The 26,213-nt window shown below is 36.0% G+C and overlaps 1 protein-coding gene across 1 annotated transcript in view; it reads right to left on the bottom strand.

Annotated features, from left to right (window-relative positions):
- The window catches only part of SEMA3C (semaphorin 3C), a 181,383-nt gene that overhangs the window by 13,800 nt on the left and 141,370 nt on the right, over positions 1 to 26,213 (bottom strand). The window contains exons 13-15 of the mRNA XM_017523115.1: positions 8,265 to 8,353; positions 4,982 to 5,023; positions 1,678 to 1,835 (exon numbers count right to left, since the gene is read on the bottom strand). Of these exons, the coding sequence (XP_017378604.1) occupies positions 1,678 to 1,835; positions 4,982 to 5,023; positions 8,265 to 8,353 (289 nt within the window). The remainder of the gene's footprint in view (positions 1 to 1,677; positions 1,836 to 4,981; positions 5,024 to 8,264; positions 8,354 to 26,213) is intronic.

Raw genomic sequence — 26,213 nt, 5'->3', positions numbered from 1 at the left:
TTTGCCATCTCTACCTCTATTGTCCCCATGCAAGCCATCACTATATCTCCCCTGGATGAGGACAGTACCCTCCTGTCATGTAGCTTCTGCCACACCTTCCCCTGTGCCTCCAATCTCTTCCTACCCCAGGGCTTCAGTGCAAGCCAAATCCAGCCAGTGATCTTTTGAAACCAAAAGTCAAATAATATCATTCTCATGCTCAAAACTCCTCAGCTGTTTTCCATTTCACTTTAAATAAAAACTTTTCAATTACCTACAAAATCTGACATCATGTGGCATTCTGACCTCATTTCTTTCTATCCTTCCTTTTTCTCATTTCAGTGCAGCCTCGTTAGCTTTAGATTTGTTTCTTGAACAATCTGGGCACACCCCAGTATTAGAGATTTCTGGTCCCTCTTCCTGGAATGTTATTCTGCCAGGTAATGCCTTGGTGCCATTCCACACCAAGTCCTTGCTCATATAGTATATCCACAGTAAGGCCCTCCTGACACCCATTTAACATCGCAACCTTCTGCTTATACCGCATATTGTACCTACTTTCTTTGCCCTTTTACAATTCACAGATCGTGTTATTATTTGATATACCAGAGGTTTTCCTTATTTATTATCTATCTTTTCTCTTTAGAAGACAGAGATTTTTGCCTTTTTTCCTGTTATATGGCTAGCTTCTAAAACAATGCCTGGAAAATATATTTCCAGTGGAAAATATATTTCCAGTGGAAAATATTTGTTGAACTAATTAATAAGAGGGTCAGAATACTTTTGATATACAAAAGTGCTAGAGTTGTTACAATCTGTCAGGGTCCTCAAAGGAATGTAGAGAATAAAAACCATAAAGCACCATCACCCCAGTGCTTTATTTGAAAGATCACTGGCGCTCATGGCTGCTACTACTATTTGCTGCCTCTGCTAAGCCTAATTTTTAAAGGTTTTACCCCTGCCACCATCATGACCCATGTTACTGTATGACTGAAAATAGCTAGAGTCTTGACTGACTGAATTCTGCATATTCCTTTTCAATTTCTCTACTCGCAGTTCCTTCCAACTTGGTACAAGTTGATTCAGTTTCCTGCCTAAGTTTTTACTTGCATAAAAAGCACCCTGCCTCAGAATGCCTTTCTTTCTTAACCTAACCAGCAATAATTCACTCACCACTCCATGGATAAAACATGGCCATCAAGGTTTTGAAAGCAAATCAAGGTATCCATGCTGAAATAATACTTTTGCAGCTTGAACTAGAACCAGTGTTATAATTGTATCTTTGGTTACAAGATAATTAAGCAATGTAGAGAAATCCTAAGAAGGTGGGTTTTAAGGCTACACTAAAGCATATAAAATAAAAAAGACATAAATTAGGTGATGTAAAAAATTTAAAAAGCTAAATGCTACTTGAAATATTTGATGGGTCCTAGGGGAGTAGGTGTTACAGAGGAGCTTTGAAAGGAGAAAGGAATTCTTCCAAAGTACTGTACTCTGGACTTACCATATCTGTGAGAATTTCAAGTTATAACGTATTGCCATTTTCTTCATTCAAAGACTATGTATGGCGCTAAATAGAGCTTCCACTTTTAATGTAATTTTAAAAAACACCCATAGAACTAATTCTAAAGATGTGAAAGACTTTGGTATTGTCTGGTGTCCTACATTTGGATGTTGAGCTGAGTGTTTTGTGCTCACCGCTTCCCAGTTGGGTAGAATCTGGAGCAGGAATGGCCATCCCAGGCGCAGTAAGGGTCCCGTGCCAGGCAGCAGTCAGCACAGGCTGCACCATAGATGTGGCAGCGATGCAGAGATACTTGGGAAATCCCTTCATTGGAACTCAGATACAACTGTTGCTATTAAAGGAATGAAGATGATTTATTTCAGATGTGTAAGTTAAAGGACAACTTTCAGCAGGAATACATTATAATATATGCCCACAAACCCTTGGATTCATTTTGGAACTGACCAAAATGTGAAACAAAGCACAGAAGGGTATAAAGCCAAAATAAATAGAATTTTCCTAAGTTTATATGCCTATAACATTACCACTTTCCTGTTAAAAAAGAAAAGCTCAAAGCACCATATAGAATGGTAATGTGTTTTAGACATTGGGATTCATTGTTCTTTCAGATTTCAGCTAATATTTTACAGATTTAAGTTATAATGTTTTCTTTTTTTCTTTGAATGCTGTCTCTTAGCAAAGCACAAGGAAGCATTCTTATTTTTCAAGCATGGCAATACATTACTTTGTAAATTTGAGAAAGTCTGGTTTAAAATAAAGGGCATTTTAAGTTTAGCAAGAAAAAATAGTAAATAGTAAGTACTGGATAAAATAAAAAAGAACATTTGGTCACATGCCTTTGTAAGTGGCATGTTACTCATTAAAACTACCTAAATATAATTATTTAGAAGAATATCAGTATTTATATTTAAACATGTCTTAAAATTCTGCTTGATCCAGTGATCTTCATCATCCTAAAGACGCCATGAATGGAGATTTCATCCATCTTCAATTGTAGGATGTCTACTGCTTCTAAGATAATGGTTTGAATCCTTTAACTGTGCATCACATGGTTCTCAGGCGTTGAAGGAATGAGTCTCTTATTGACATTGCTTACTTTCCAAAGGACTCATATAATTCAAGTTAGCACAGAATCTGTAAGCTGGTACTTGAATAGATGTGGATGTATGGGTGTGTGCATACTCCTCCATATATACATACACGCACATACGCATACATATACATTTAAAAATGAAACCCCTGGAGACACCATGGGTCAAACAGGCTCTGAATCTCTGGAGCCGACTTTCTAGATTCAAATCTCAGCTCAGCGACAAATCTGCTGTATTAACTTTTCTGAATCACAGCTTCCTCATTATTAAAATTAAGATAGCATAGCACTTAGCATATAGAGTTTTGGTAAAAAAATAAATGTTGTAAGTGGTTCCTCCACATAAAATGCTTGGAATAGTTTCTGGCTCGTAAGTTGCTCAATGAATGTTAATTGATGGTAATAGTACAGTAAAATATCAAACTATCAATATATAAGTTTTCAATTCTAATTTGAATTGAATTGAGATTTGAATCACATCTCACTCTATTACATCTAATATAATGCTTTTATTCACATCAATTGACTTTTCAGAAATTGTGCCGAAGTTGATCTCCAGTTGAAACATTCAAACTATAAGAAAACAACTGCATGTTCTGGCAATAACCATTTGTCCAGGCACATTTGAAATAAATGTTTATCGAATAAATTAGTGAATAATACAGTAAATTTATCAGCTTCATTAAAATACTTTAAGGATATCAGTATATCCTTATATATAGGACGGTAGGACACAGGTACTTTCCTTCTAGATAATATAATTTTTAATAATCCTACTATTTTCTGCTATATGGATAATATAATAAAATGGGAAAAAATAAAATAAAATAATAAAATGGGAAACACTGAGAAAGGTATTTAAATACACATAATATGTCATTAACTATTTGTAGTCCTCTTGCACTGGAAAAATGACGCAGTATGCAGTTGCACAAATGATTTCCAAAAAGTCAAACAACTATCCTTGCCTTGAACCTCATTGTTTTAATGAGACATTTTAAATTACCTACAATATAAGATGTTGAAGACAGATGGAATACGTAAACTAAATATAGTTAAAACTTGCATACAGGATTACTATGCCACACAAATGGCTTTGTGTCCATTTTGAATCTTGCCCTGATACTTTCTCTTTCCATTAACTACTATAAACAAAGGGCTTCCCTGCTAAGTTCAAAGACAATTCTGACTTGAGATCTGCTCCCTAGGACGTTAGACAAAATGACGAATGGCTTCTCGTTACTTGGGAAAATGTTTGTTATGCACCATACAAACATTTTTACAGATGAGATCGTTAGCTCCATTGTACCTTATTTATTTTCCCTCATAAAATTCAGTGAAGTGAAAAAAGTGTAAGACTGACTATAAAATACTATTTCATCTGTAACAAACTAAATATGGTGAAGAGCACCAAAATTACGTAATCAGTTGTGCTAACACATAAAACCTTTATTGTGTATTCCAAGAAAAATAGGTCTCAGGCTTTTACAGACAGCATTTACTGAGGACCCTCTTTATTCTAGGTAATTTATATAAATAAGCTTGTTTGTAAGAAAAGCATTACCGTACAAATTTAGAAACTTAGGTTAGTGAAGTTACATGATTTGTTCGTACTTTATGGTCAGATTGGGATGCAAACGCATGTCAAGCCTATTTGGAAGCCTATTCCATTGTGACTATGTTACTCTGTACCATAAAATATATGTTTTTTAAATAATACCTTTTGGTATTGGAGAGGTACATGGTTTGCTCATGTATATATTGGAATTGTACTTTTTATTTCCATGATCATTGCATATTTGCATGCGTAAGCACAGATCAGGCAATTAATTTGAGGATTTCAATTACAGTCTAGTATTACCTTTCCAAATCCTGATTTGAGAATTTCCTTTTTCCTGACATGTTTAAATCTTAGGAAATATTATTTCCTTAAAAATAAGCATAAAAGAATGTGCTGCACATTTCAAACATGTGACAACAGTGGGAACTTAAGAGAGGATTGATTACTCGTTCCAAGCCCCTTAGAATGTTGTGATGTTATAGAGTAGCCCAAACTTTATGCTAAATTCTTCTCTCGGAAAGATTGTTTTTATTTTAATTGGCTTCACACACCATGATATTTGAGAACATTAGATATACAAAATGTTGGAATATCTTCCTGTACATATGTTCTGCTCTGACAAACTTTTATACAAAAATAAACCTATTTGGTCTTTCACTAATAGCTAGTAAGTTCTACAATAAAATCAAAGGTGATTTTGCGGTATACTTTAGGCAATAATATTTATTTTGTTAGTATAATAACTAATTATTCAGAATTTATAATATAATTTTTCATAACAAAACATTTTAATAATCAAAGATCATAAAAATAGCTTAGTTTTTACCTTTTTTGATGAAATTTTCATTACTGTTATAGGAGAATGATTCTAAAAAATTAGAAAAACACCATGTTAGCTGCTCGACTATTCCTTAAAATGATTTTACATTCATTTTGTTTCTATTAAATCTTAAGAAATCATTTTTCTTTATGTATACATCGACTTTAAAAGTACTTGCCATATAAAGTACATTTGCATATACTTGTCTATAAAGTACACTTCCCCTTTGGTAACTAATGATAGAGTTGTTACACAGATATATACCTAAACTAAAAAAAGAGTAGTCATTAAAACACATGTATCAATAGAGGCATTAGAACAAAAAATAAAAATTTGAGAAGGGAATTTTTAGAATATTGAATCCAATGAATAACTCAGAATTGGATCCATGCACTCAGGTGGAGGAGGCTGTGGAATGGTACACCACCTAATTCCTCCACAACACAAGCACTCTGCATAAGACACTATTGTTCACCTGCCAGTGCTGTTTAGGAAAGACCATACATTAGGCTGAATCATACTAGTTAATACTCATTGTTGCAAACAAAAAAATATTGTTCGAAAGGTCTTCTTTTGATAAAATGTGAACATAAGAATTTTCTGGAATAGTAATGCTTTTGTATATTATTCATTTCTTTACTTCTTAAAAATTATTAGTTACTTTAACGATCAAAAATTAGACTTCTGGCAGTTGTAGTGGTTCATGCCTGTAATCCCAGCACTTTGGGAGGCTGAGGCAGGTGGATCACCTGAGGTAAGGAGTTCAAGACCAGCCTGGCTAAAATGGTGAAGCCTTGTCTCTACTAAAAACACAAAATTAGCTGGGTGTAGTAGCGCATGCCTGTAATCCAAGCTACTTGGGAGGCTGAGATAGGAATCACTTGAACCCAGGAGGTAGAGGTTGCAGTGAATCAAGATCATGCCATTGCACTCCATTAAAAAAAAATTAGACTTCTGGTAAAGTGATTGAGATCCATGAGCTTTATTTAAATAACTCAAGTGGGAGCAAGCTCTCAAAATTAAATATATCCATAGTTATTTTGCTTTTTGGAGTTGCATGTATTTACTGACATTTAAAAAGGGAAAGCAGTGATATTTTAAATTCTCCATTGCAACAATTTTTGATCATCCCTTATTAACACACACACACATACACACACATGCACATACACACAAATGTTGCAACTTATAATCAGCTAGGTTGCTACTAGAAGTTATACTTCCAATTCTAGTTAAGCTCAAGGAAATCAGGCTTATTGTCAGAAAATGTGGAACAAAGGACTAAAAGAAGAGATTATGGTCCTACACTTTATGAAAACAAAGCTCCTTGTTTTTCAAAGTCACACTGAATTTTCTGCAGTACATCAGGACACTTAGCTAAGAAACCTTTTCCATTTAGATGCATTATTTCCTCACATGCTCATCACAGTATATCATACACACCCAATTATTTTAACCTCACCTCAGAAATGTGACACAAACACCATGCTGAAGACAGTAACTGTATTCAGTAAACATGTCTCCTGACCTGGCCATATCAATCACTGGCACACGCATGAGTAAGAAAGCTCAAACTTGTTTTGGTCTCTCTCGGGCTGATGTCCCCCACATGCATTCTGACTGACTCTATTTTTCCACTGAGAGTTTATTCTTCAAGATGATAACACCAGCATAATTCATATGACAGACCATAAGTAGTTAGCATGTGATCAGAATAACTCATGTTTCTTCCCATAACATGTATGTTTAGGTTTATGTCATGCTCACTTAATTAACATTTCCTGATAATCAAAAAGATGTATTTCAGTATTAAAAATGAAGTGTTGCTATATGACATTTTTGCCGTCTTCAAGAATACTCCAGAATAAGGCACTTCATATTATTTTAGCAAGTCACGTTATCCCTACTAAGTTGAATTTTTAAAAAGTATGTTCTATATATGTGATTTTGGTTAATCTAGTGAAATAATCAATTCCTTTATAAAACAAGGCATGAAGAAAGTACTTGTCTGAATATCATTAAGGTCTTTTTATGAGCACAATTTTAACACACCAATCACAAAGAGCCTATGCCAAAGTTAGTCTAGCATTAAAAATTATAAATTTAATAATGTAGTAGGAAACTTGCCAGAGTTCCTCAAATTTTTTATTTGATTCTATTTTATATTTCTTTACATTTAAAGTTAATTACCTAAATCTAACAGTACTGCACCCTACCCACTTAATGTGCTTAAAAAGTCAGTATTTTTGGTCACCGTGGGAATGTCTATTAATGAGTCAATACATTCCAAGTCCACTCAAATAAGCAAAGTGACTTGCTGGACCAGCAACAGTTTGCTACTGGGAGTTCTGAAGTGCTACTTTTACTCAGTCATAGGCTGACTCTGGTCTTTTGTTGTCTCTGGGCCATTGTTTCTTAATTGGTTTAGTTGGAAATAGCGGTCTGCAGCAGGATTGATTCCACGCCAAACTTTCTTTGCAATTCTAATAGCTCCTCTGCTGCACTTTCCCCATCTTTCCAAATAGAGATAAAAAGCACCACTTGAACTACAGTGACGGACACTGTGAGCAGAGAAGGGCACAGCAGGACACAACAAATCCCCTCTCCTGGCTCACAGATACATAAAGAACAGGCACTCTGCCCTGACCAGGTGAGATCTTACGGTACTGAACTTCTCTTGTCTTTTTTTTTTGCTGTGCTTGTTTTCTGTTTTTATCCCAAATTCAAGGACAGGGAGAATAATACAATGAAATCTCAAGTTCTAACAGAACATGAAGTTCTGAGTGGTAAAGAGACAACATTTGTTTTATTTAACTAAAGTGACATGAATTAAAGGCAATAAAACGAGAGAAAACAAAGTCGTTTTTCTTGAAATTACTGGCTAAAAAAATATGAGAAGCTTATCTAACAATCAATAATGTGAAAGTATTTGGGTTTCAGTGGCTTGTGAAGCGAATGATGAAAGCCCTTTCATGGCAAAATCTTCCAGACCTTGACAACTAGAGCTCATTTTTAAAAAATAATGATGACCACAATTCTTCAAGTTGTAATGATAGCTTAAAAACAGAAAGAATCCTTTTATGTTAAGATAACTTGAAATGTAGGAAAATACTTTTCAAAAACATTTGTTCTATATTTCTTACTTTATCTGGTGTTTTCCAACCCTCAAAAATTCATAACATTCATTTATTTGATCTTTTATCAAATATAGTTTCCTCCCAAGTGGCGTAAGATTAAAGAATTCCACTCATCATGCATGTTCTGAGATTAATAGAAGAGATGTTCAAACCTTAAAGACTTCCAGCTCCTCCAGAATGAGCTCGCCACTGGCAGAGTTGTTAGCAGGAAGAACAACCACTTTATGCACAGTACCCCGATCTAAATTAAAAAAAGAAGCAATGAGATGTTACAATAATTTTTAAAAGAAAGATATTTGGACACAGGACTACTGATTTAGAACATTATTTACATAAGTATTTAGTAATCAAAAACATTGTTCATATTAAGCCATTGCCATGTTCAATATGCTGAGTGTATTCCAAATCTCATAAAAATTGATACTACATAAAATTCAAGAGGAACCAATATGAATATCATATTCTGGACATATTGGGTGTAGCCACATCTATGAGAGAAGGAAAGAATCTTCAAATGTTAAGTAAAAATTTCAGAAACATCATGCCCAGCTAAGTTTTTAGCTGTCTCAATAGAGACAGTGTTTCAAGCTGATAGCCAGGATGGTCTCAATCTCCTGACCTTGTAATCCATTCACCTTGGCTTCCCAAAGTGCTGGGATTACAGGTGTGAGCCACTGCACCCAGCCAATATATAAGTTTAATTCTGGTCATTAATATTACTTACTCTTCCACACCAGCATTATGTATAAGTCCCCTGGGTCAAATTATTTCTTCTGAGGAGGCAAGAACTTAGGTTGCTGCAGACCCGTACAAATTTGCTGCCAAATAATAAGTTGGCAATACGTTTCTTTGGATATTCTCAAAATGTAGAGGAAATTTTGAAATTAGATGATCCAAATAAGAGAAATCAAATAAGAAATTACTTATATTTTCTAATTACTGATAGCCAAAAATTGAGATGCCCAAATAATATAAGAATACAGAAAATATTATTTATGTCACGATTTATAATTAAAATGGCTTCACAAGTCACATAAACATTATGCATATAATCATGCCACTCTACCAATCACGTGAATTTTAGGTTTAAAAGACACGAGTCTAGATTTAGCAATGTGGGGTTAAAGCATATTTGGGAGTAATCTGGCAAAGTAAAAATATATTTACTTAAAATGTTTCTATTAACTAATGAGTTGGATCATAAATATCAAGTTATTGCTCTTTAAATTATAACTCTAAATTTATAATTTGTAAATATGCATTATCATCAACATGATGAGCATTTTAAAATTCTGTTGAAAAATGTCATAAGAAGAATTAACTTGAACTGAATTGTACAGGACGTTACAAGTAGAAATCACATAGTGAGTAATACTATAAATTTCAAATCTCACATCTCAAGTTGGCCTCTATTCTGCGGGCAAGAATTCCTCTGACATAAAAGATTTTATCTCATGTTTATAGTTTGTGTTTTATTAATCCAGTTTATAGAGTCAAAGTAATTCTTAATAAAAAATAAACTCAACTTTAAAACACTGAAAATTAAAAAATAAAAATCCACTAAATTAAAAAAAAAATGTTTATACAAAAGAGGAGGACAGAGTTTGCCAGAATAATCCCTGAAATTTTTAAGGATACAAAGTATAAGCACATAATCTTAGAAGTTGCAAGGCATACTCTGTAATTTAAAATTCCCTTATTAAACCATACTCAAAAAATGTGAAAATAGTAACAATCCCACAGATTTGCAGGCTCTAGTTTTCATTAAAAAGCTCTGCAATATCTGTTTTGCAGATGCTTCCTTAGAATCACCCCTGATAACAATTTAGATGATTTTCTTGGAAGTTAAGTAACACAAGTGAAAATTGGAAGTGAAAACACATGTGAGGATGCTATGTAGACACATGTCACAACTGAAAATGGATAAAAGTGGTTGGAGGTGTTCCTCAATTTCTATTAACAGCCTATTGCAATTAGCTGTGGAAACTCCTATGGAAATGCAACATACCAAAAACTTGATCTGAAACCCATGAAACTGTTTTAGCTAGGGCAAGATTTTTTTAAATTTTTTTTTTGTGTGTGTGCGTGTGTGTGTGTGTGTGTGTAAACAAGCACATGCATATGTGTGCATATATGTTCCTGTTGAATATTTGTGGAATTAATTTGTAGGCATGAAGGATGAGAGAAAACTCAGAAGAATTCAGATATAAAATCTTTGTTATATGGCAGATTATCATAAAAAGCAAGTTCTTTTTTTTTTTTACAAGTCATAATATTTTTATGGTTCCCTGCTGCAGTTTGTAAGGATCACTACCATTCTGTGTGACAGCAAAATCCACATTCTTTCTTCTTTTTGGCAGCTCTTTAAATTTTTTTATTTTTAATTATGGATGTATAATAGTTGTACACATTTATGAGGTACATGTGATATTTTGATAGAGACATACAATGTGTAATGACCAAATCAGGGTAACTGGGGTACTCATTATCTTAAGCATTTATCATTTCTTTGTGTTAGGAATATTCCAGTTCCACTCTTTTCGTTATTTTAAAATATACAGTGAATTACTGTTTACTATAGTTGCCCTACGAAAAGAGACTGAGTAGAGTGGCTGTGTATAACATGGCTCCAAATAAAACCACATAAAAACAGATGTTGGTTAGAAAGGTTCCGATAGATAAAACTATCAGCTTTGAAAAGAATTAAGTACTCTCAAATGAGACAACTGACTCCATTTTCCCCCAGTGTTTTAACTTAGTATGAGAGCAAAATTTTACAGAAATCCACATTTTCTTCTGATACTGCCCACAACAAACATACTTTATGCATACCATTTAAAAAATATTACACAAAGAAGAGCTATGAAGATGAGCTAACAAAAAGATAATGTAGGCTGGGCACAGTGGCTCACACCTGTAATCCCAGCACTTTGGGAGGCCAAGGCAGGTGGATCACCTGAGGTCAGGAGTTCGAGACCAGCCTGGCCAACATGGCGAAACCCTGTCTCTATTAAAATTACAAAAAATTAGCCAGGTGTGGTGGTAGGTGCCTGTAATCCTAGCTACTCCAGAGGAGGCTGAGGCCTGAGGATTACTTGAACCTGGGAGGTGGAGGTGGCAGTGAGCACAGATGGTGCCACTGCACTCTTGCACTCCAGCCTGGGGAATAGAGCACGACTCTGTCTCAAAAAAAAAAAAAAAAAGCAAAACCTGCTTTTGATCCATTTGCAATTAATGTTAGAATATCACTTTTAGTCATTTCTCTTTTCCTTTATGATTTTTGGTTTTGATGGTAATGAGCTTCTCCATATGAGGAATACTTCTGAGGTATCCTTGGGCTGTATCTTTTACTACTAATTAAATAAGTAGTCTTAAGTTGTCTTCTATGCTTTTTCATTCACCGATTCAACAAGAAAGTACTGAGAGAGTTCAGTGAGTTGGGCAGTATGGATGCAAACATACAAGGCACAGGACTCAAGAGTTCAGAATTTAGAATTTATGGCTTTTTGAGCAGTAAGTGTGTTCCCATTAAAATGTTAGTCATTGAGAGATATGCATTCCAGAATGGCCATAAAACTCCCAGTTACTTATGTCTACATAAAGCCATGTCCGTGCCCTTTCGTTTGAAGATGATAATATAGTTATCAAATGTCTTCCTTCTGGGGGTGGTGAGAATGGTATTCCTTGAATGTATTCACAACTATAAATCATTTTTATTGTTCTGTAGAATTGGGTTATTGCTTGGGGAAAGCACCATGCCTATGATTTAGTTACAGTGAAGCTGTCACTTCCTTTTTTCCTTAAACCCCACTTTGCTAGTGTGTAAAACCTAAGTAATAACCATGCTTTTCATAATGGATATCTAAAAATCCATTAGGCTAAAGCTAAAGCTTAGCCAGAATCACTTCCCTTCTTTTGGTGCTAACACCCTGACACATCTTTGGGAAACACCGCCTATCTCATTCTCAGTCCATCTGGTTAAGGAGCAGCTTATCTCTCTTGCAGCTCCAGGGAGGCCCACATGATGCAGGCTAGACCAAGAAGAGCATACCCTTCCTTGCCCCTGTGATTCACACAGGAACTGGCCTGGAAGTGAGTGAGGGCCCTGCCCTTCCTGGGAATGAGGTAAGTGAGGCTCTTCTTTCTGAAATCGGGAGTATTAAAGCTTATAAATCTGGAGGTGCTGGAGCCATTCTTAGTACCACATGCAGAGACTTCATCTGAGAACAAGCAAGGCAGAGGAAAGTAAAACTGAAAGGTGGTGAAATGAGTTCCTGACCACATCATCTGAGCACAAATTTAGCTATGTCTGAGGCTGCATTCTGGATTTCTCTGTTAGACAAAGAAAACAGTATTTTGTTTTAAGTAGTCTGAGTCAGGTGTGTGGTCACTTTCAGTTGAGAGTTCTGACTAATAAAAATTAAACAAATAAGACATGGAAATTGCCTAGCATGGTGTCTGGCACATCAACAACTTTCTCAGTAAGTACAAGTTATGCGTTAGTGTTAGCTTCATCACTAAGTACACTTTTCACATGACTGCAGTCACTTTCTTTTACTGGACCTCAATTTTCTCAGCTGTGAGTTGTAGATAATAGAGATACCCTGAATACATTAAAGCATGGTGTGGATAAGCAAGACAAATCTGCAAAGTGATTTGCATAATGCAACTCTATGCACAAAGACAACACAGCAGACTCATCAATCCACATGAGATATTTTATTTTCTGTTGTTTTACTAAATCATTAAAGAAAATTTCCTAGACAGGCTTCCTTCCTGCCTTATTTACTTTATACTGTCCTATTTTTTTTCTGATATAAGGGAGCACAGCAATTATCCTTAAACCTTTCCACTGTTTCTAGCCAAGAGATCAGCTTGTATTTCTAAGTACAGTAAGTGTTGGCTGTCTCAGGCAAGGGATCAAACACAGCTCACCACCAAGCAGGTCACTGGAATCAACATTTGTATATCTACCTCTTGAGTCTTATGTAAACAGTTCTTAGGGGGTTTCCCTGGAAACTGACGTGCCGAACTGTTTGTTTTCCCCTGCTCTTCTGGTTGCCTTGGGATCTGGGGGAACACTGCCTCCGTAATGGGATCTGGTCAGTCCCTTCCTCCTGGTTGCTAACCTATAAACATATTCTAGTCAGGGCCATGGGTGTATCACACACAGTCACACAAGTTCCTGTGCACAGAAGGGCTCTTTGTGTTCCTACATGTCAGCCTAGGCAGCCCCACACATGATAATAGGGGTAAATTATTGCAAAATAATCAGTTCTAGTATTTATTAAAGTATTATAAAAGATAAAATTGGGCCGGGTGCGGTGGCTCCTGTAATTCCAGCACTTTGGGAGGCTGAAGCGGGTGGATCATGAGGTCAGTGGATCAAGACCATCCTGGCCAACATGGTGAAACCCCATCTCTACTAAAATACAAAATATTAGCCAGGTGTGGTGCCAGGCTCCTGTAGACCCAGCTACTCAGGAGGCTGAGGCAGAGGAATTGCTTGAACCCAAGAGGCGGTGGTTGCAGTGAGCCGAGATTGCGCCACTGCACTCCAGCCTGGGGACAGATCAAGACTCCTTCTCAACAAACAAAACAAAACAAAACAAAACAAAACAGATAAAATCACATTTATTAAAAGGCATTTCTTCCTTTTTAATAATTTTCTGAGACAACTTGATTATTAAAAATACTTTGAAAGCCCAAAAAAGAACTGCAAAATCTTTGCTTGGCAAATGAATCCTTAATAGAGATGAGGGAGGTATGACTAGACATGTCAATATTAGTTTCTATAATTAGGTACTGATAATTGGCTGTCATATTTTATGTTAGTTTAAACACCCATTCCTAATATATTTATTTTCCTGTTAGGTAATCAAACTTCTGCTACAATCTTTTAATAGTGAGTTTTAACATTTCAGAATAAAACTGAATCATGAGTTTATAAAATCTTTATTAGGTTAGTTCACTGAATCCACTTTTAAAAGGTAGCATTCTACGCATGCGTACACCTTATTCCAAAAAAATAAAGTATTTCTAAACTGAGTTATTTAGCCCAATTTCTCACATTTAGCAGGGTTTCTTTCTCACACGGTAAGCTTTGAATTGGTAATTGAAAAGCTGTAACATTGACACCTTCAGCCTCAGCCCTGCGGGTATTACAGCCCCAGTTGGTCATCAAGGGCATCTCAAGTGTCTATATTTGAGGGGAGGCCCTTAGAAAGGCTGTATCAACAAAAGCCATCTAATCACCGTCTTCCAAAGTGTGTTGATACTAAAGAGTTTATAGGGCCATATAAATTTGAAAGCACTGGGTTAAACAAGGTTAAACAGGTTTTTTTTTCCTCTGCAGAACCTTTCAGAAAAGTTAAAATACTTTGTTGCATTATGAGGAAAACAGTGTACTCAGTGACTTTCAAGTTTATTTGCTGATACCATTAATTTCACTTGGCTCCTTAGCACCTAGAGTCATGTTCAATTATACAAATAGTTTCTTAAAGTGTGGCTTTCAGATTACCTCACTCAAAGTCACCTTGGGAGTTTACTAAAAATACAGATGCTGGTTCCCACATCACACCACAGACATAATTTTTGGAGGTGCTGCATATTAAATAAGCTTTAGAGAGGAAACTATGTTTTCCCAAACATTAAAGAATCATGAGAGACAAACAGGGTAATTTTCAAAACCTATTTCATTTCTCAGAAGTTGTCTGTATTTAATCAAACAGACAGCTACCAAATTAGTTCTGAAAATATAAATATGTTAAACTTTCTTTTCTATTTTTAGCTAAAATAACACATTTTCTATCACTATGTTAAATTATTGACTTATTTGCAATATATTAAAATACCCTGAGAAAGTCTTCAAGCAGAATTATAACAAATAATTTTCATGTTTTGAAAATTAGAGTGTATATATATGATTTATGAAATTATAAAAATAACAATCTTCAGTAAAATGAATGGTAAATCCTAGAGTTGGCATAGAAGTAAGGAAATCTTTTCAAACACTTTTGGTAGAAATGTAATCAGGAAAATCTTTCTGGAGGGCAATATGGCCACTGACCATGACAGAGTAACTGACACTGGCGTACTTTCCTGCAGTAAGCAAAAAAAAAAACTGGACAAAATGTATGAGGCCATTATTTTTAGGTAACAGATAGCAGGCAGTGCAAGACTAGAAGAAAGGATACTCACAAGCTAATCTTCATGATCATCCCCGACTTGCTGTCTGGGAACAATCCCAGCAGAGGTTCAGAGAGCTGGTGTTCAAGCAGAGCATGGTAGTCCCACTAAGATGAGGAGGCAGATATGAAAATGTGGGGCAGCAGAAGGAAATCAGTTCTGTGGTACAGGGTGTCAGAGAGAGGGAGCTGTCCAGAAATAGGGGTTTCAGAAATCCATGTGAAAATACTCTGTGAGTCTGTGGTTGAGTCCTGGGCTATACATGCAGGATGAGGGCACCAGAGGCTTACCAGATTACAGGTTGCTACTTGAGAAATCTGTTCAAATAAATTACAGGTTTGGTAATTTGAAGAAAAAGGTAGATGAAGTTGTTCTTGCCTCATTCAGATCTCATTAACACCTTGTTAAAATCCTGACATCCAGCTGACACAAGAAAGGCTGAGATTTTAAAAGTGCCATATTCTAGAGCAAGACCTAATTTAGGCCTGCCCTAACAAAACCTATAATCAAATCTGGTAAGACATGGAAAGGAGAGATTTTGGAGTCTGAGTCCTGCAAAACTGAAGTGAGGTGCTTTAAGCACATGCACTCTAACAAAGAGTAGACAAGTCCAAAAAATTCCAGGGTGATCAGCTAATCATAAAGTGCTTGCTATAATAAGAATTAATACTATTCAGAGGAAGAAAACAGAGCTCAAAGTCAGGGCATTATTCACAATTTCCAGTATTCAACAACATAATTCATTATATATAAAAAAGAGAGAAAACATGACCAAGAGTTAAGAACAAATTTGAGATAAACCAGATGCTGAATTTAGCAAATAACAGCTTTAAAGTAGTATTATAATTAGTATAATTACATTCAAATAATAAAACAAATATATTAAAAAACTAAAGGAAGACATAGCTCGACGAATTAACAAACAGGAAAACTCAGAAAAGAATGACTATTAAACAAAATGGAAATTTTCAAACTAAAAGTATAATAACAGAAATAAAATATTAACTCCATGGATTTAATAGCAGATTAAAGTATTGGAGTTGAAAGAGAAAATAGTGAACTTGAAGATAGATTATAAAATTTATGCAATTGGAAGAACAGAGGGATAAAAGATTGAAGAAGGTGAACAGACGCTTGTGGTCTTGCATGTTATTATCAAATAGTCCAATATATAGGTGATTAGAGTTTCGAAGAAGAACAGAGAGACTGGGTAAGAAAAATACTTGAAAAAATAATGGCCATACACTTCCCAAATTTGATGAAAAATATTACATTACAGATATAAGGATTCATTAAGAACCAAGCTGAAGAAATGTTAAAAGGGTCAAACCCTAGCATATTTTACATAAGCTGCTGAAAACAAACCACAGAGAGAAATCCTTGAAACGAAGAGAAAAAAATACATTGTCATGGGAACAAGTAATATAATTATTGGTAACTTTTTAATGAGACACAAGGGAGGCCAAGAAGATAATGGAACGACGTTTGTTAAATGTTGAAACAAAAGACAAAATTAACCCACAATTCTATATCCACAAAGATACTTCTTAAAATAAGGAACAATCAATAAAAGCATGGAAAGTTTGTTGCCTGCAGACTTCCTGCATTTGGAGAAATTCTAAAGGATGCCTTTTAGTCTGGAGGGAATTGGTACAAAATGGAAACTCCAAAAGGAATAATGAGAGCCGGATATGACCCTCTTTTTGTTAGCACTAATTGGTTTGCAGATATAAGTTTTAGAACTGCTACAGATACTTGTGAACATGATAAAAGCTGAAATAAGAACAAAGCTGACCCATTTCTGAAAATCTAGTGACAGAAAAATAAAACTATCCTAAAAAATAAAAAGCCAAACAGACCTCGTGATATCTTATGGATTATTTAAAAAATCAGTATTTATAGTCTAATCCTTGTATATAAGTAGGGAATTATATTCTATTTTTAATGCAGGTCCATTATCTTTTATCTACAATTCTAAAACTCACAAGTTTGTTTTCTTTCTTTTTTTTTTTTTTTTNTTTTTTTTTTTTTTTTTTTTTTTAAATTTCTTTGGTGGCAAAATCTATCCTGACTTCAACTAATTTGGTCATAAACCTGACCTGCACTAAGTTCAGGCTATTTACGGTTGGTTTTTTATTTTTATTTTTATTTTTTACACATGGTTTGAAGATTTCTGTTTCACAGCAAAAACAGTACTGTTCATTACTACAGGGTGTGGTCCAAGGTTCTGCAAGTCATTTTACCTAATATACATGACCATATTGCCTTTTCCTATTCAAATACTTCTGAATTCTGAGGCATATTTAGTTTCAAATAAGGGAATATAAACTCTAACTGCCTTCTTTAAAAAAACATTTTCTAGATTCTCTTTAAAATAAGCATATCGTAACTTCAGCAGGAGCAATTTAAGAAACATAGTGAAGTGAGACTATGGACTAAAATATATATTCCTGTTTTGACTAAAATGATGACGTGTACATCCTCAAAAGCAGATCTACAAAGACTACTTTACGAATTCCAGATACCATCATGGTGTCTGCCCAACAGTAGTTACATTAGAAGGAACACAACTAATTTGTACTATTCCCTCACAAGCTGAACACCGTGTATGTAGAAGGCTGTGCTCTATGAAGGTTCTCTTTTTGCAGTTATTAATAGCTCTCAGGAGTGGATAACAATTGCTCATTAACAGACCAGTTAATGGCAGTCCCTAAAACACTGCCACGTAAATTACAAAGAAAAAGAAAATACACCGCTTTCTCCTGAATTTGCAATAATGTCCTCTATTTCTATTTTATTCATTCTCATTTTGCATTTGCAAACAGCATAAACTAGAGTAAAACCTGCCACCTGTAATCCTTTTTGTTTCTTCGTAAAATGTGAATATAGTGTTTGCCTTACACACCTGACAAGGCTGTTCAAGACCAAAGAAAATAGTCTACGTAAACCTTTCTTGTAAATTCTACAGATTGCAGCCAGTTTTACTCCCCATGGTCTGAAATTGCCTTTCCTTATTTTCTCTTCACCTGTCACATAAATTATTTATATACTTTTGTTATACACCAGTGCTTTACTTTTATTTATAATTTCCAAACAAAAGAAAGTCCAATATTACCAACAGATTTATCTACGATGTTATTAAAGCTTTAAAAAGATGTTTTCATTTTTGTTTTGCTTTCAGCTTTTCCTAATACAGTGGGTACCCAAATGTAGGTGATACTGCAGAATAATTACATGCATATTGCTCATTACCATTTGTATTGCTTCCAAGTATCTGAGCTCTGTGAAAGGAGAGGTATTTTTTACGTTTTGTTCACTGCTTATGTCTAGTGAATAGAACAGTATTGGACACGTGGCAAACATTAAAAATACTTACTAAATGCATATATATACTAATATATATGATAGGATATTCGTCATAGATACGTGTGACTGATTTCAATAATATATATCTACTATATAGGTATATGTGTGTACGTATCTATTGAATGCTTACTAATTGCTAGGTTGTACACTCAGGCTTATACATACAATCTCATTTGGTCTTTAAAGTAAACCTATAAAGTCTACTTTAAAGTTCTCCTATAAGGAAACTAGGCTTAGAGATGTTATATAATTTTCTCAATGTTATACAACTGATAAGTGATAGAGGGCAGGATTTAAACGTTAATGCCAAAATACATTCCCTAATTTTTACCCTAGAATTCATCCAGATATGACATTAAAAACCATTCTAATAAATTCTTTTGTATTTGGTTTTATACAAGGTTTTGGGGAAATTACAACCAAAATTAGAAATGGTGACTATGAGAAAATCTCTTGGTTTACATACCACACTGCCATATGCTGATCTAGAATTTTAATTTTATAGGGGTACACACATGCTTGCATCCATTACGGCTGTAGAAAGTTTCAGAGTTATACGGCAGGTTAATTGAAAAATGGACTTCCAGGACAAAGCTGAAAGAGAAATCTTAAGGCCAATAGTTTTACTAAACTAGAAATTATATAATGACTAAATTATTTTTGATTTAATTGAAGCATACCTAAAAAGCACAAAACAACAAAGTGTTCCCTTTTAAGATTTTGACCTAATACTTTATTTATTCAACCAAGGTGTCTGTCTTCATAAAAATATCTGCTATATCTAATGTGTCAAAAAGTGTTTAATAAATTTGTATATTCTGTTTCTAGATGCAAATTTTCTCTGTGAGGGTTAAAAAACACTATAATATAGTATTGGCTCAAGTGATAATCCATCAAAATATAAATTATTACTATTATTTCCTGTAATATAGCTAAAGAATATTCATATAGGACCTCAGCAATCACTAAAATTAATGTTTCAAGACTTTGTAAATTACTAAAAATTACATATCACGTTTTAGTATTTCTTGTTTCATTACATAAAGAATTGTTTCTATTCATATTTTAATAGATAAACTGATGTACCTTCAATAATGCAGGTTAATTATGTAAGGTTTTGCTGATCCTACAAAGGCTGCCACAACTGCTCCAAAGATGCAAATTCAGGGCTAACCCTTTCCACTTAATCCTTTATTGTCTGGGGGAAGAATTACTCATCTGAGATTCATAAACTGTATGGTCACTCAACCTGTTTTCTTGCACCATTTTTATCATGAGATAGGCTCTTCTGTGTTAGTTTTCCAAGTTTAAACCACATTCATAAACCAGCCTTGAATATCTATCTACATTTCTAGGTGTCTGGGTAAGGAAAACATCTTTCCTCTCAGAATCTGATCATCACACAACCCATTTACTTGCATTGTTAATCTCTTCCTACTTTTTTCTGTTCACGTCTCAGATCTTTCCACCTGAAACAGTTATTCTCCTGGTAAATGTTACTGATGTGTAAGAAGATAGGATGAGGAAAATAACGTATTACCAGGCACTCAGCTATAATTGTGCCACATCTGATGATATTGACCACTGCATCTTCCTTCCTTTTACCGTTTGTTCTTAAGGTCACCAGGATATAATGTTCTTTTATTCTCCTGTTACTTGCATGATCACTCTTTAATTTCTTGGTAAATATTCTTTATTTTCCCACCCCTTAAATGAGATCCAAGAATTAAATCCTTATCTGCATAGTTTCCTAGAGTGACCTCAAGTATTGTCATGGATTCAGCTGACACCCACATTGCTAATGACTTCCAGATCTCCATCTCTAGCATAGTGCTCTTTATAACAGCCTCTTGAACTTATATGTCTGAATAGTCCACCAAATCTTCAACTTGATGTGAGACAGAACTGAGCTTGAACTTAATTACTGTTCCTACTAGCTTTGCTATCCTAAGCAAGCATTTAATGTTTCAAAGCCTCAGTTACACAACTGTAAAATGGGGCTAATGATTCTCATTGGGTTGCTGTGAGGTTTTAATGGAATAATGTATTTTAAGAGTCAATTTAGACTGTCATGCACAGTAGGTCAAAGGAAGAGATAAGTGTGACATTTATTAACAAAAATGAATTCATTACTCTCCAAATCTGATTGCTGATTCTCTTACTTTGATCAGTCAATGGTATTTCTTTATACCATTTGCCAAGTCATAAATCTACAAATCAAGCCACATATTAATTTTTTTTATCATCATGTCCTTTTCTCCTTCCAAATACATTTCAGACCTGATAATGTTATTTCTAACCCATCTTAATTTACCTTCTCATCATTTCTTATCTGTAACATAAAAAAGTCTTATTTTCTTTTCCCTGTCTTTAATGTATCCTCTACACCATCATGAAAATGATCCCCCTTAAAACGCGTATGGGTCATGGCGGACATCCTCTCGGGTGACCCTTAATGAGTCATATACTTGTATAACTCCTCCTCCTGAGTGCAGGTGGAACATGTAGCTCACTTTTAAGCAACAGAAAAATATAAAAGTGTCAGGTGAGGAGCCAAGATGGCCAAATAGGAACAGCTCTGGAGTGCAATTCCTAGCAAGAACAACACAGAGGGTGAGTGCCCACCACATTTCCAAACAAATTTTCACTCCCACAGACCAGGTGATTCCCGGGCCAAAAAGCACCATGAGTTTGCAGCATGGCGGTTTCAGCTGGTGCTAGGTTGGTGCACAGAAACTCACACAAATCTGGGCAGCCATTTCAACTGGTGCCTGGAACTCCTGGGAGACAGAGCTGCCCATTCAACTGAAATGGAGGGGCAGAGAAAGGGAGCCAGGTGATCTGGCTTGGTGGGTACCACCCCCACAAAACAAGCAATCTGAAACACTCTGGATTGAGAGTTTCGCAGCAAGCACAGCTGGACCCAGGATGGTCTAGCTCAGTGGAGGGAAGGGTGACCACCACTACCGAGGCAGTCTGCCACTACCAAGACAGTTCACACAGCAGCTGGTCAGAGCCTGTGGCAGCTCAGCAATGCCCCTGCTGGCAGACAGTGACTAGACTACTCCGTGCAGGGAAGGGCATCTATGAAAAAAGGCAGCAGCATGACAGGATCTTATAAATAAAGCCGACCTTCTTAGGACAGAGCACCTGGGAAAAGAGGCAGTTATGAGTTCCACTGCTGCAGACTTAAAAGTACCTGCCCAGCATCCCTGCATGGAACAATGGAGCTCCCAGCACAGCACTTGAGCTCCTATAAGGGACAGACTGTCTCCTCAGGCAGCTCCCAGACCCCCTTATACCCAAAGAGACACCTCATAAAGGAGAGCTCAGGCCAACATCTGGCAGGTACCCTTCTGGGATGAAGATAACAGAAGAAGAGACTGGCAGCAACCCTTACTGTTTTGTAGCCCCCATGGGTGATCACCAGGCAAGCAGGGTCTGGAGTGGACCTCCAGCAGTCCTACAGCAGAGGGGCCTGACTGTTATAAAGAAAACTAAGAAACAGAAAGAAATAACTTCATCATCAACAAAAAGGATGTCCACTCAGAGATCCCATCTGAAGGTCACCAACTACAAAGACCAAAGGTAGATAAAGCCACTAAGATGGGAAGAAGCCAGCACAAAAAGGATGAAAACAAAAACCAGAACGCCTCTCCTCCTCCAAAGGATCACAACTCCTCACCAGGTAGGGATAAAAGATGGATGGAGAATGAATCTGATGAATTGACAGAAACAGGCTTCAGAAGGTGGGTAATAACAAACTTCTCAGAGCTAAAAGAACATGTGCTAACCCAATGCAAAGAAACTAAGAACCTAGAAAAAAGGTTAGATGAGACTCTAACTAGAAAAAACAGCTTAGAGAAGAATATAAATGACTTGACAGAGCTGAAAAACACAGCACAAGAACTTCATGAAGCATACACAAGTTTCAGCAGCCGAATTGACAAAGCAGAAGAAAGGATATCAGAGATTGAAGATCAACTCAATGAAATACAACAAGAAGGCGAGAATAGAGAAAAAAGAGTGAAAAGAAATGAACAAAGCCTCCAAGAAACATGGCATTATGTGAAAAGACCTAATCTATGTTTGATAGCTGTACCTGAATGTGATGGAGAGAATGAATCCAAGCTGGAAAATACTCTTCAGGATATTATCCAGGAGAACTTCCCCAACCTAGCAAGCCAGGCCACCATTCAAGTCCAGAAAATACAGAGAACACCACAAAGATATTCCTCAAGAAGAGCAACCCCATGGCACATAATTGTCAGATTCACCAGGGCTGAAATGAAGGAAAAAATGCGAAGGGCAGCCAGAGAGAAAGGTCGTAACGGTTACCCACAAAGGGAAGCCCCTCAGGCTCACAGCGGATCTCTCGGCAAAAAGCCTACATGCCAGAAGAGAGTGGGGGCCAATATTCAGCATCCTTAAAGAAAAGACTTTCAACCTAGAATTTCATATCCAGCCAAACTAAGCTTCATAAGCGAAGGGGAAAGAAAATCCTTTATGGAAAAGCAATTGCTGAGAGATTTCGTCACCACCAGACCTGCCTTACAAGAGCCCCTGAAAGAAGCACTAAACAAGGAAAGGAACAACCACTACCAGCCACTCCAAAAATGTACCAAATGGTAAAGACCATTGACACAATGAAAAACAAGCGTCAACTAATGGGCAAAATAACCAGCTAGCATCGAAATGGCAGGATCAGATTCATACATAACAATATTAACCTTAAATGTAAATGGGCTAAATGTCCCAATCAAAAGACACAGACTGGCAAATTGGATAAAAAGTCAAGATCCACTGGAATGTTGTATTCAGGAAGCCCATCTCACGTGCAAGGATACATATAGGCTCAAAATAAAGGGATAGAGGAAGATTTATCAAGCAAATGGAAAGCAAAAAAAACCAGGAGTTGCAATTCTCATCTCTGATAAAATGGACTTTAAACCAACAAAGATCAAAAGAGACAAAGAAGGGCATTTCATAATGGTAAAAGGATCAATGCATTAAGAAGAGCTAATGATCCTAAATATATATGCACCCAATACAGGAGCACCCAGGTACATAAAGCAAGTTCTTAATGACCTACAAAGAGACTTAGACTCCCACACAATAATAGTGGGAGACTTTAACACTCCACTGTCAATATTAGACAGATCAATGAGACAGAAAATTAACAAGGATATCCAGGACTTGAACTCAGATCTGGACCAAGTGGATCTAAGACATATACAGAAATCTCCACCCCAAATCCACAGAATATACATTCTTCTCAGCACCACATTGCACCTACTCTAAGACTGACCACATAATTGGAAGTAAATCACTCCTCAGTAAATGCAAAAGAACAGAAATCATAATAAACAGTCTCTCAGGCCACAGGGCAATCAAATTAGAACTCGGAATTAAGAAACTAACTCAGAACTGTACAGCTTCACAGAAACTGAACAACTCCTGAATGTCGACTGGATAAACAATGAAATGAAGGTAGAAATTAAGATGTTCTTTGAAACCAACAAGAACCAATACACAATGTACCGGAATCTCTGGGACACATTTAAAGCAGTGTCTAGAGGGAAATTTATAGCAATAAAGGCCCACATAAGAAGTGAGGAAAGATCTAAAATTGACACCCTATCATCAAAATTGAAAGAGCTAGAGGAGCAAGATTAAAAAAAACTCAAAAGCTATCAGAAGACAAGAAATAACTAAGATCAGAGCAGAACTGAAGGAGATAGAGACACAAAAAATCCCTTCAAAAAAATCAATAAATCTAGGAGCTGGTGTTTTTAAAAGATTAAGAAATAGACGCAATTAAAAATGATAAAGGGGATATCACCACTGATTCCACAGAAATACAAACTACAATCAGAGATGACTACAAACAACTCTATGCACATAAACCAGTAAATTTGGAAGAAATGGATAAATCCCTGGACACTTGCACCCTCCCAAGCCTAAATCCGGAAGAAGTTGAAACCTTGAATAGACGAATAACAACGGCTAAAGTTGAGGCAGCAATTAATAGCCTACCAACCAAAAAAAATCCAGGTCCAAACGGTTTCACTGCTGAATTCTACCAGACATACAAAGAGGAGCTGGTACCATTCCTTCTGAAACTATTCCAAACAATACAAAAAGAAGGACTCCTTCCCAAATCATTTTATGAGGCCATTTTATGGATTTGGTTTGCCAGTATTTTATTGAAGACTTTTGCATCTGTGTTCATCATGGATATTGGCCTGAAGATTTCTTTTTTTTTGTTGAGTCTCTGCCAGGTTTTGGTATCAGGATGATGTTGGTCTATAAACGTAATCTACCACATAAACAGAACCAAAGACAAAAACCACATGATTATCTCAATAGATGCAGAGAAGGCCTTTGATAAAATCCAGCAGCCCTTTATGCTTAAAACTCTCAATAAACAAGGTATCCAAGGAACATATCTCAAAAAAATAAAAGCTATTTATGGCAAACCTACAGCCAATATCACACTGAGTGGGCAAAAGCTGGAAGCATTCCCTTTGAAATCCGGCACTAGACAAGGATGCCCTCTCTCACCACTCCTATTCACTGTAGTATTGGGAGTTCTAGCCAGAGCAATTAGGCAAGAAAAAGAAATAATGGGTATTCAATTAGGAAAGGAAGAAGTCAAATTATCTCTATTTGCAGATGACATGACTGTATATTTAGAAGACCCTATCATTTCAGCCCAAAATCTCCTTAAACTGATAAGCCACTTAAGCAAAGTTTCAGGATACAAAATCAATGTGCAAAAATCACAAACATTTCTATACACAAATAACAGACTAACAGTGAGCCAAATCATGAACAAACTCCCATTCACAATTGCTACGAAGAGAATAAAATACCTAGGAATATAACTCACAAAGGATGTAAAGGACCTCTTTAAGAGCTACAAACCACTGCTCAAAGAAATAAGGAGAACACAAACAGACGAAAAAACATCCCATGCTCATGGTTAGGAAGAATCAGTATTGTGAAAATGGCCATACTGCCCAAAGTAATTTATAGATTTTAGGCCATCCCCATCAAACTACCAATGACCTTCTTCACAGAACTGGAAAAAACCACCTCAAACTTCATATGGAACCAATAGAGAGCCCACATAGCCAAGACAATCCTAAGCAAAAAGGACAAAGCTGGCAGCATCACGTTACCTGATTTCACACTATACTGCTAGGCTACAGTCATCAAAACAGCATGGTACTGGTACCAAAACAGAGACATAGACCAATGGAACAGAATAGAGACCCTGGAGACAATGCCATACATCTACAACCATCTGATTTTTGACAAACCCCACAAAAACAAGCAATGGGGAAGGGATTCCTTGTTTAATAAACGGTGTTGGGAAAACTGGCTAGCAGTGTGCAGAAAGCAGAAACTGGACCCCTTCCTGACACCTTACACTAAAATTAACTCTAGATAGATTAAATATTTAAACATAAGACCTAACACCATAAAAACCCTAAAAGAAAACCTAGGCAAAACCATTCAGGACATAGGCATAGGCAAAGACT

The sequence above is a fragment of the Cebus imitator genome, unplaced genomic scaffold (assembly GCF_001604975.1).
Source record: "Cebus imitator isolate Cc_AM_T3 unplaced genomic scaffold, Cebus_imitator-1.0 Scaffold26, whole genome shotgun sequence".
Taxonomy (NCBI): Eukaryota; Metazoa; Chordata; class Mammalia; order Primates; family Cebidae; genus Cebus; species Cebus imitator.
This window is presented reverse-complemented; position numbering and strand designations above follow the sequence as displayed.